We start from the raw sequence: 12,266 nt of genomic DNA on the forward strand, positions 1-12,266 counted from the left end.
ATTCTCATGGGCACTGTCTGTCTGCTAGGCTTGCTGCAAGCCTTTTTTCTCCTCCACAGCAATGAATCTCTGATGCTGACAAATTGCTCAAGAGCAGCACTTTATTGCAAATGCAGAAAATATTTCTGAATTACTTCTAGGGTTTTACAATTTCACATATTTCAATATCTCAGCCAAATATATTTGCCTTGAACTCTATTTTTCTACTGCTTTAATACTATGAAAACAATTACATAGTTAAATAACCAAAATCAAAACAGGGATGATAAATACTTACCACTTGGCTTGTATCATATCCCCAAGGAAGAAAAAGAACTCCTGTGTTATATTTCTCCCAGTGTGAACACATGAAGTTAAACAAGACAATGCTTAAATATATATACATTGTATATACAGAAACTCCAGTCTTCCCATTGTCACGGGAACAGACAGAAAAAAAAGAAAGCACAAAAATGGAGGTAGCCCAGCTATCCAGCCCATGGTCAAATAGCTCTCCCAGAGGAGTACTGGACTGAGTCCTTCGAGCATGTTTCCCATCTATGGAGTCTAAGAAGGATTGAGAAAGGAAAAGAAACAAAAAATTAGAGCACAACAAAAGGAGTGGCTTTCTTCACATACAATTCATTACTGCCATTCATAACACACAGAAAAATTACACTGATGACAGCAAACTGAAGCACAACAGCCCCCTCAATACCAACAGGTTAGAACTACTCATAAAATAATTGCTCCAGTTATCAAGTAATTTTTCTGTCCTTACCTCAACTCTGAAACTAAATGTTACCTTCCTCATGAGTTTTAGAAAGACACTCATAATTGCTTGCCCCCAGTGGTCTTGAAACACTTTTACATCAGTCCCTGCAATTAGTTTCAAGTGCTGAAAAGTGTCCATAGAGCTTCTTGCCCATCCATTGGTGTTGTGGGCCCTCTGAGCCTTCAGACCTCCTGTGGGGTAGATTCACTAAGGCATTTAAGTTGCTTGATGCTCAATACATCAATGACTAACAGTTATATGGCAGCTTCAAGGGGCAAATTTCACAAAATTTATTTGTATTTGTGCCTACATATATTTAAAACTGTTTTTCAGTTTTCATACAAGAGTGTGCCCAGGTGGCCAAGGAAGGCCAATGGCTTCCTGGCTTGGATCAGCAATAGTGTGGCCAGCAGGATCAGGGCAGTGATTGTGCCCCTGTGCTCAGCACTGGTGAGGTCACACCTTGAATCCTGTGTGCAGTTCTGGGCCCCTCACTACAGGAAGGACATTGAGGGGCTGGAAAGTGTCCAGAGAAAGGCAACAGAGCTGGGGATGGGTCTGGAGCACAAGTCTTATGAGGAATGGCTGAGGGAGCTGGGGTGGTTTAGCCTGGAGAAAAGGAGGCTCAGGAGTGACCTTATCACTCTCTACAACCATCTGAAAGGAGGTTTCAGTGAGATGGGGGTCAGTCTCTTCTCCCACGTACAAGAAGAAACAGTCCCAGGTCACACCAGGGGAGGTTATATTGGATATTAGGGAAAATTTCTTCCCAAGACAGTTGTCAAGCATTGGAACAGGCTGCTCAGATAAGCAGTGGAGTCACCATCGCTGGAGGTATTTAAAATATGTACAGATGTGGCACTTGGGGACATGGTTTAGTGGTGGACTTGGCACTGCTGGGTTAATGGGTAGACTTGATGACCTTAAAGATCTTTTCCAACACGTACAATTATATGATTCTAAGAATGCATTATAGTTAAGGTGCATTATGTGTTGACCACTTTTAGTACTTGAGTGCTTAAAAAATGATCCAGCAATGTACAGGACCTTACTTTGAGGATGTAGTTGGACAATATGGTTTGAGTTGATCTGATAGTTCACTGCTGTCAAACAGGGTGACCTGCAGCCTATTCAGCTGGTGAAAAGACAACATTATGTTTTCTTCTGGGTCACTGAATTGGTAGTGTGAGTAGTACAAAATGCAAGGGAGATGTCACAAGGGAGGGATGGTGAATGCAGGGAGGAGAAAGGTTGTCTAGCAGCTGTGATGTTTCTTAGTTGTAATGTCATAACATGCCCTTAGTCTCTTCTCTGAGACTGTGCAGGTGAAAAATAGAACTATTTTCCTCTTAAAGTTAAGTGTAAACATGCAGGATGAACCTCTTAGGAAAAAGTACACAGAACAAACCCCGCAGATTACTTGTTTTTGTCTTGAATCTCAAAGTAAAATGGAGATGCTTTTCTTTTTGATATTACTTGGAAGGTGCTATAGCTAACAATTATCAGCTATTGATAGCATTAATAACCCAAGGAACACAAATCAGCAGAGTGAGACCAAAGACTCCACAGCTGCTGTAGATCATATGCTACTTACTTCTCTGGATTATTTGGCAGTACTATGAGTTTTATTTAATGTAAATATACTTCAGGGACCTAAACCAGGAAAACATGGGATTTCATTTTGTACAGATTTTAGACTATATTCTATTGTAATACCTAAACAGCTGTGATATATCCTCCGCTCAAACAAATCTCTTGAGACAGTTCTCAGAACTGTAAAGTTAAATATCTCATAGAGGATTTCAAATATAGCTTGCCTCCTTCTAGAGGCTCATTCTCTATTAACATTTCCACTGAATTTTCAGCATCTTATTGAAATGTGAAGAAAAAAAAAATTGCATAAGCTTGAGGTTACTTGGAAGGTGTTGCAATAAAATTAGAGATTCTTCCATACATTACACAATATCTCTGAAACTTAACCAGCAAATAAAGATATAAGCAAACCTAAAGAGTTTATGGTGCTTTATATTCCAAGAACACCTATCCCAAATCAGATAGGATTCAGTTACACAGGTGTTACTATTTAAAAATAAGAATGCTAGAAGATTTGCCAGTTTATAAATTTTAGCTTGTCACACATGTATATAAATACTAAAATATGTGAAACCTCACAGTGAAATAGTGGTTTTCATTTTGCAAGAACTTTGTTTTTTCTAAAAAAAAGCTTATAATGTTGTCCTAAAATACAGTGCTTCTAATTATAATGGTCATGGAGAAAAATACAGGAACTATATGACACACACATCAAACAGGATTTTCAGAAATCCTTAACCACATTTTCCATGTAGTTTCATTAGCTTTTTAAAAGACTGAAAATATTTTCTAGTTTAGGTTTCAGTTTGAAAACATTCACGCCAACAATGGTGTGTGTTCAATAGTTAACAGACACTGTCCCACACTTCCATTGCTTTAGAATTCTTATATTATGATTTTGTCTCACAAAGATTCATAAGTACTGTTCTATAAAGTTTATATAACTTACAAAGAGTGGAATTCAAAGTAACAGCAAAAAGCACTCCATTTCATGGGAAGGAAATTATACCAAAAATGATACCAAGGAAATGATACCAAACCACCTTAAAAAAGCAGAGGGGATGGAGAGCTGCATGTTAGGGAATTTGGAGAGAGTAACTGTGTCATTAAAATAAGCTGAAAAAGATTACAGTTGCATATTTAGTTAGTTATTATGGTTCTTTTCAGTCTTCCAGAGGGAAAACTTTGGCCATGCAAAATTAAATCTCTGACTAAATATTTCATGAAGTGGCTTGGACGGCAGATGTAAAAATCTAGATATATATTAGTTTATTATAGTTTTGACTGTCAACATTATATTCCTTGTCTTCCAAGTATTAGGAACTAGAGGCTTCACTGGCAAATACTATCTACGTTAAAAATCTCAGAAGCTGAACTTCCCATGAGCCTTCTGGGGTGCCATACAGTAACAGTTCCAATATGTAATTCCAATTTATGAAACAATAGTCACTTCATCCAATTCCATACAACGACATAAAAAATGGTTTTCACAAAAGAAACCACTGCATCTGAGTACAGAGAGCTGCTAGAGAAATCTGACTAGCAGTCAGCTTCAAGAGATGGTTGTCCCATTGCTTTTTATGCTACAAATACAAAGAAATTCTTGACAAAAATATCTTGGTGCAATTTCACCAACTGAATAGAAATGCTAAGGTATGTACAATGCAGAGGGAGACGTCTGCTCCAGGGGATACTTCAGGTTAGTCAAGATGGCTCTACATGCATGGGTCTGATTCAAAAAGTGGTCAGCACTGCAGCCTACACACATAACACACCTGTATATAGCCTGAGCATCTCAAACATGGCACGCAAATCCATGGCTACACTGCAATGGCCTTACCAGAAACAGCTCCAAGGAAAGCGTACATTTAGAATCAAAGAATAGACTCATTAAGGTTGGAAAAGGCTTCCAAGATCATTGGGTTCAATCTCTGACTGAACACCACCATGTCAGCTAAATCATAATGCTAAGTACTATGTCCAGTAGCTTCTTGAACACTTTCCAGGGATGATGATTCCACCACCTTCCTGGGCAGCCCATTCCAAGGCTTAACCGCACTTTCAGAGAAAAAAATTTCTTCCTGATGTCACACAGGAACCTCCCCTGGTACAGCTTGAGGTTATTTCCTCTTGTCCTGTTGACTGTTGTTTGGGAGAAGAGACCAAACCCCACCTGGCTACAGCCTCCTTTTAGGTGGTTGTAAAGAGCAGTAAGGTCATCCCTGAGCCTCCTTTTCTCCAGACTTAACATCCCCAGCTCTTTCAGCTGGTCCTCATAAGATTTGTGCTCCAGACCATTCCTCAGCCTTGTTCCCCTTCTCTGGACACTTTCCAGCCCCTCAGTGTAGTGAGGGGCCCAGAACTGCACACAGTATTCAAGGTGTGACCTCACCACGGGCACAATCACTGCCCTGATCCTGCTGGCCACACTATTGCTGATCCAAGCCAGGATGGCCTTTTTGGCCACCTGGGCACACTCTGGCTCATGTTTAGTCACTGTCAACCAGCATCCTCTGGTCCTTTTCCATTGGGGCACTTTCCAGCCACTCTTCCCACCCAGCCTGTGGTGCTGCCTGGTGCTGTTGTGACCAAAGTACAAGACCCGACATTTGGCCTTGTTGAACCTCACACCATTGGCCTCAGGCCATTGATCCAGCCTGTCCAGATCCCTCTGCAGAACCTTCCTGCCCTCCAGCAGATCAACACTCCCAGCCAACTTGCTGTCATTTGTGAACACATTAAGGGTGGACTCAATCCCCTCTTCCAAATTTTTGATTAAGATATTAAACAGGTATGATCCCCTGGCTGTCCTGCATGTGCTGCATAATGACACAATAATGATCTGTTCCATAACCTTCCCAGACACTGAGGTCAGGCTTACAGGCCTGCAGTTCCCCAGATCCTTCTTCCAACCCTTCTTGCAGGTGGACATCACACTGGCCAGTCTCTCTGGGTCCTGCCTATCAACTCAGCTGGCCAGCTGCCTTGAGGATATTGGGTCTTTCTGCGGAAGACCAAGGTAAAGAAGGCATCAAGTACCTCAGCTTTTTCTTCATCTTTGGTTACAATGTTCCACTCCACATCCAATAAACAATGGAGATCTTCCTTGGCCCTCTTTTTGTTGTTAATGTATTTATAAAAACACTTTGTATTATCTTTCACAGCAGTGACCACATGGAGTCTTAACTGAGCTTTCACCAACTATATTTTCTCTCTACAAGACCTGATGACATCCCTGTACTCTTCCTTAGTTGTCTGCCCCTATTTCTCAAGGCTATAAACTCTTTTCTCCCAGTGAAAGCTCTCTATTCAGCCAGGCCAGTCTTCCCTGCTGGCTCATCTTTTGGCACCTAGGGAGAGCTAGCTCCTGTGCCTATAAGAGTTCCTTCTTTAAATATATCCAGCCTTTCTAGACCCTTATTACACAGAACTGTGCAATCCCTTTAAAAATACTACCTTGGATCTCCCCAGAAAATAACTCTCCTGCACCATGTTGCAGAAAGACTAGCTTGGAATAAGAGAGTTTTGGAAGAGAAAGCAAAAAAGCCATGCTAACACAGATCTCACTCCCAGGTCAGCATCATTTCAGGTCTGTGTCTTCACACCACTGCACAGTAAGGTGCAACATACCCAAAAATACACTCATGGCACAGCATAAAGTAGTAAAAATGGAATATTTTATTTAGAGACCGAAGTGTAGGTGTTATGGGAGAAAAATAGCAAGAGGAAAGAAAAGAAGGTATTTCTGTAAGAAGTTCAGGCCTGTCATCACATCTGTCATCACCACCCCTCCTGACACATTCCTTAAGCACTGAAGTGCACAACAATTTCCTTTTTTCTGCTTTGTCCTTTATTTTTCCTATCTTTTTGAAAGCACCCTTTGCTAGTTCTGATGTGTGAGCATCTCAGAATGTCATCATCAAGGGACAAGGATTTTTATGCAACCAAACAGCAGTGAATCTCCTATGAAGATGGCTGAGAGAGTTGGGGCTGTTCAGCCTGGAGAAGAGAAAGCTCCAGGGAGTCCTTAGAGCAGCCTTCCAGCACCTAAACAGGCTACAAGAGAGCTGGAGAGGAACTTTTGTCAAGGCATGTAGGGATAGGACAAGGGGGAATGCGTTCACTGAAAGAAGGTAGGTTTAGACTAAGTATTAGCAAGAAAATCTTTACTGTGAGGATGGAGAGACACTGGATTGGGTTGCCTGGAGAAGCTGGGAATGTTCCATCCTTGGAAGTGTTTAAGGCTAGGTTGGATGGGGCTCTGAGCAACCTGATCTAGTGGAAGGTGTCTCTGCCCATGGCAGGGAGATTGGAACCAGACTGCTGCTATAATGATTTCCATTGTTCCTCTAATATAATTTGAACTTTCAAGAGGGATAAGAGTTACTGTAACAGAACCTCTAATATATTACTTAATATGCTGTTTGGGGTTTACGTCTTATGAACTTTTTTTTTTTGTGTTGTGGTTTGGGGATTTTTTGTTGTTTTGTTGTTTTTTTTTAATCTAAGAGAACTGTTTTGGAAAAAGATCAGTAATTTATCCACAATGCCTCATTATCTCAGAATCACCACTAATGAATATGAAGATAAAATTACATGAAAATGTCAGATATGCAAATTATTTCACTGTACATTACCTAAAGCATAAGCACAAAAGGTGGTAAAAGCACTGAACAGCCACACCCAGGTGGGAACAAGTCCAGGACTGGTACCTGAAAAAAATGGGGCAGTGAGTCAGTGTAACAGGGGTTAACATCAAAGAAATCCACCAAGACACGCACATATGTACAAACTAGCTGCCACTGATTAACCCACTGCAGCAAACAGATTGAAATATTTGAGTCTGACCTTCAGGCATCGGTGAGCTCTATCAAAGAAGCACTGAGCAGGCTCGAATGTGTTTACATCATAAAGGACGGAAGGTAACAGAGAGGATTTTAGTCCTGAAAGGACTCTAGTATTGCACAAAACAATGCTAGTAACAAATATTCACAGGTCATAGGAAGACTATCCATTAAAAAATTAGTTAATATTAATGTAATATATAGGAAAAAAAAATTCAAGCATGATTATCTGTGCCAGTGTGGGGTTTGTATAGCACTTTTACCACACAGATCTGAAGAGGAAGTTTTTGTCATTAGGCTAGCAGAAATATTAGCACCTTTTTTTTTTCCCCCATCAGAAAAAGGAAAAGATAGTTGAATTGGACAGAGCCCAGGGTTCTGTTCTTGCTCTCCTGATAGCATTAATCCAAGGTTATTGTTGCTCTTTTAAAAAAATCGATCCTTTTTCCAAGGAGACTTCCATTTAACTTAAACATCACCCAGTACTACATCAATGCCAAACAACTGTAAATGCATGTCCTCTCAGATTTCTGCCATTTGGCACCAAACACAGGGAATTCCTGCATACAGAGGTGTGTCCTTGCCTGAATGATGCCAGGAGATGCCAACACCTAAAGCAGTGCCCTGAGTACCTTCCTCTCAGTGCCTCATCTTGCTATTCTGAAAGGTGATAATTCCTGACTCCTAGCTGCAGATATGCAAACTGTACCATGAAAACCAACTGTGCAGGAAATCAGGTCTTTTATTTCTGATCCTAGGTATAGGATTGATATATGATACTCCAAAGGCTGTTTAGGTTGGATTGAAGTTTTCCATCAACTGAGAAATGGTGGGTACTGTTCTCATGTGGACTCAGGAAGAGATTGTAAACTACACATACAGGTCTCAGTGCTAACAGAATTAATCACCATTTCAAATATCTTCAACTTACATGTATATCTAATGAGAATGTGTCAAGATAACATCATCCCATTAAAAAGATCTGTTCTGGATATTTTTGTATTATAGGACTGAGTAAATATCATCTGCATTGATAAAAAAGTGCCAGGTGTTAAATAACAAGATAACTATATAACTATAACAAGCTGGTCCTGATAACTTTTGAACCAAAACTGCTAACAAGTATCCCTACCTCTAAAATTGCTATGATAAATGTACAACAGCCCACACCAAAGGATACCTCCTGAAGCTAACCACAAGCATAAAAAAATAAAGGCAGCTGAATGTAGTTGTTTCAGGAGATAAAAGTGTTATCTTCAATAAATTGCCTAGTTTAAGGAAAATTAAAGCTTTTTATCTATATATATATTTTACATATTAATCACCTGGAAGATTCTTACTACTTTCTGTGGGCTCCAACAGCTGGTATGAGAAGCCCAAACCAAACCTGCCCGACACTCAGGAGCAATCAGGTCGAAAAAATTTCTCACTTGGTCATCAATGAGGAGCAAACATAGACATGGACTATGAAAGTCATAATTTGAAGAGACATTTATTTACAAACTAGGTTTTTTGTCTAGAAGCAGTCTTGAATAGGGGGTGTGAATATGTGGAGAAATAAAAGGGAAGTTAACTCCTTCAGGCATCAGTTCAGATATTAGGAAATGTGAAATCAGTGAAAATGTCATGAAGAATATTCAGGTGGATTTTGGCTGTGTATTTAAACCCTGGGATAAATTTTAAATATAATAAGATCAGAGACTTCAAGGAGCATATGCTGAAACCCATTTTAGGGATAAAATTAAATAAGATTTTTCAATAAAATTTAATTTAAAATTAAATAAGTTTGTAATGTTTTGTGTGAGGTAGAGTCTCCTATCTGTGCCTATGGGAGCCTCATTATGGAAATAAGTGGAAGATTTAAGTGCCTGATATCTCCCTGTAATATTCAGAAGTATAAGCAGTTCAGTAATTCTGAAAAATTATGTGAATATATTTACCTGAGGCAGTGTAATCCCAGTCATAAAAAGATATTAGAAAATAATTAAATAAAATCATGACAAATCCAGAGAATGTTAACAGGTTGGGAGCAATCCACAAAGGCACAATCTGTTAAAAAATGAAAGGGAAAAAAAAAAATCAGAAAAATTGTATTTCAAATTGAACATCTTATTTTAATAAAATATTTTATGTTAGGAAAGAAGATTTGATGACATCAGCAATGTTCAGACTTGTGTAGATTTCCCCGTTTTCAAATTAAACTACAGTTTTAAGTTCTGAAATTTATTTTCAAATGCAATCCTTTTGCCTTATTTTTGTGACTGCGGTAAGAATGAAATTTTTAAAACGTTGTACTCCCTTTAAACTGTTGTACATTATCCTTATTTACCCAGCTTCCTAGGAAAGCCTTTTGTGATCAGCTGTTTCAGAACTGAAAGAAGACTGCAGCACCCCAGTGTGGTAATTCAGCATCCATGTGGCAAGTTTTTTAAGCATTGTATTCCCACACTACAAGAAAGAAAGTTCTCCTTCCAAAGTATGTGAATAATTTCTTATTCTAAACATCAACAAAATCAGACTCTGAGTGCATTACACTTTTAGATTCAGAAGATCTCCCTGTTACAAGCATCTCCTTACTCTCTAGATAGTAACTTTCTGACAGGGTTTCCTTTACTCATCAATAATAAACATTCAATTAATTCATTTTACTTTGGAGGGTGCTGAAAAGGACTTCTTTTGAAAACACTCTTCCCAAGTAACACAGTTTCTACAGAATATTTTTTTGAAATAGACTGCACAGCTTTCAACATGATTTTTGGACAGAACATATTTGCAGAAATACTAAGTATCAACATTACGATCACTCAAACATATCTTCAATATATTTAAAACAGCAAAACACTGGAGGCTTATAATTAAATTATTTGGATTGTCTAAGGACTCAAAATGTATATAAAGTACTTCAACACTATAAAACAGTGCAAGAAAATATTGTAGAAAATCAAGTCAAATAATTCCTGATATTATCAGGAATAGCATGTTATATTACAATAGTATACTATAACTATACTAGTTATATGTTAGTAACTATACTAACAATAGTTTCAAAATCAAATGCTTTGTTAATATCTCTGGATTAGTTAGCTGAACAGACATATGAATACATATTAATTCCTTCTATCCTACTACTACATTTACTTACATTTCCTTTCAAAATCTGAATGCTTCAACTGATTAACTGTCCTGACTAGCTTATCTTTTTCAGCTCTAGAGTAATTTGCAATATTCAGGAGAAATTGTGAAACCAATGGTGTACAGACTAAGTGTACACTTCCAAAAATCAGATTAGAGTTCCTGAACACTTTTCAATTATGTTTTTTAGATGTTTTCTTTAATAACATTAGGAAAACTATTATATCTGATACTTGCTTTCCTTATCAGCAGGACTTTATCACTGATTTTAAAACATTGTGTCAGCTCTCATGGCATGTAAAATACACCATAGAATGCATACAGCAACAGTTTAAAAAATGTAACATATCTATCATTCTGAGTGTTCAAAAGGGCAGATCTAAATCTCTAAGAAAAGGGACAGAAAATGTCCACTGAAACTCTTTTTGGAGAGCATCTAAGGAGGAACCATTCACTGACTGCATGCTCAGCATGAAACTAGAGCAGCACATCTCCCCATTTTGCTACCTGAGGATGCAGAGGATGAACCTCCTGCTGGGGATTTATCTGGTATCCATGACCTTCCATGAAATAAGAATCACAGACACTGAAAAAAACCTCAATTTGTCTCTTTTAATCTAAATCACAGATCAAAAGAGTGTTTTAAGACACCATGATGAAATGGTTTACATGGACATACAAGGATAAACGGACTGCTTTTTCCTGGATGATTCATAAGAATTGTTGAGTATTAAATCAAGTGGAGCACCACAAATGTCTGTTTTCTAATTAAGTTCATCATTCTGAACAGTCACAATGTAATTTTAAAGTTATTACAGGAAATAACTTATGCTTCCATGGTGCAAACATGAAGAAGTTATTTTAACTCACTTTCTTGCTAACAGTGTGTATTTTAAGAAGAAAACCTTCAAAGGATGTTGTTATAATTGCAATCCCTTTGACTAACAGTCACACCATGAAACACAGTTACAGGAGTTCTGTCCTCAGGAAAACAGACTCTCCTGCAGTTAAACCCTTAAGCATGTTCCTTTGATCCTTACCGAACCTAATCTGTCTAGGTATTTGGAAAGTATTCTAGTTGCAAAATCTCTTTTGTTGTATTTAATGCCCCTTATCCTTTTGGTTGGCATTACACTGCCATCACCCTATTTCATCATTAGAAAATCACAGGGTGTTCAAGATTAACGTCTTACACACCTTAGAAAAATAGAGCCTGGAAATATTATTATGCTACAGAAGGATAACCTGCAATCTTTATTATCTAATTAACAGACAGTAGAGGTCTAATACATCAACTGCTACATGATTGAGACAACTGGAGGTGCCATGGGGAGAATCACATCTCTCTGGCAAAGCCCTTGTGTGCTTGAACCTTTTAGAAAACTCTTAGTTCCATGAAGTATTAACTGATTTCTGTTTCTCTGGGTCTACAGCCATTCATTCTAAAAGCCTTAATACAAACAGCAAATGCTTTAATATAGCAACTATTTGGATAATAAATGGTAAAGTACACATTTATATAAAGCTCTGTTCAGACTTCACTAGGTCACTTGAGACCACTAAAATGCTACTCTTGCCCAGTTCTTGTGATAAAATCAAAGTTCATAAAGGCAACTGAGGGGAGGTTAATTGATTTCAGTGATGCTGGCATACACCTGTGCATTCCAGTGGGATTTCCTCCTTTTCCTCTCATTGTCCAGCAACCCCACCAGAGATAAATGAGCTGGGTTATGGCAATATGTTTCAGCTCAAATTCACAGGTCTTTAATGTCAAGCTCTTCTTAATTTCTTATAACATAGGAAGTACATTTTACAACGAATGGTAATGTCTCATAAAATAGGAAACACATCTTCTAATGAATTCTGTGTTGTAGAATACAGAGAAACTTTAGAACTGTTGCCATTAGGATTAAACAGGCATATGAAAGGCAAAGGCAAGACCC

At 38.3% G+C, this 12,266-nt stretch overlaps 1 protein-coding gene across 1 annotated transcript in view; it reads right to left on the minus strand.

Annotated features, from left to right (window-relative positions):
• The window catches only part of LOC131575389 (ethanolaminephosphotransferase 1-like), a 59,245-nt gene that overhangs the window by 31,133 nt on the left and 15,846 nt on the right, over window positions 1-12,266 (minus strand). Inside the window, exons 3-5 of the mRNA XM_058830801.1 lie at window positions 9,132-9,240; window positions 6,985-7,059; window positions 278-546 (exon numbers count right to left, since the gene is read on the minus strand). Coding sequence (XP_058686784.1) covers window positions 278-546; window positions 6,985-7,059; window positions 9,132-9,240 — 453 coding nt within the window. The remainder of the gene's footprint in view (window positions 1-277; window positions 547-6,984; window positions 7,060-9,131; window positions 9,241-12,266) is intronic.

This window comes from Poecile atricapillus, chromosome 2 (assembly GCF_030490865.1).
Source record: "Poecile atricapillus isolate bPoeAtr1 chromosome 2, bPoeAtr1.hap1, whole genome shotgun sequence".
NCBI classification, from domain to species: domain Eukaryota; kingdom Metazoa; phylum Chordata; class Aves; order Passeriformes; family Paridae; genus Poecile; species Poecile atricapillus.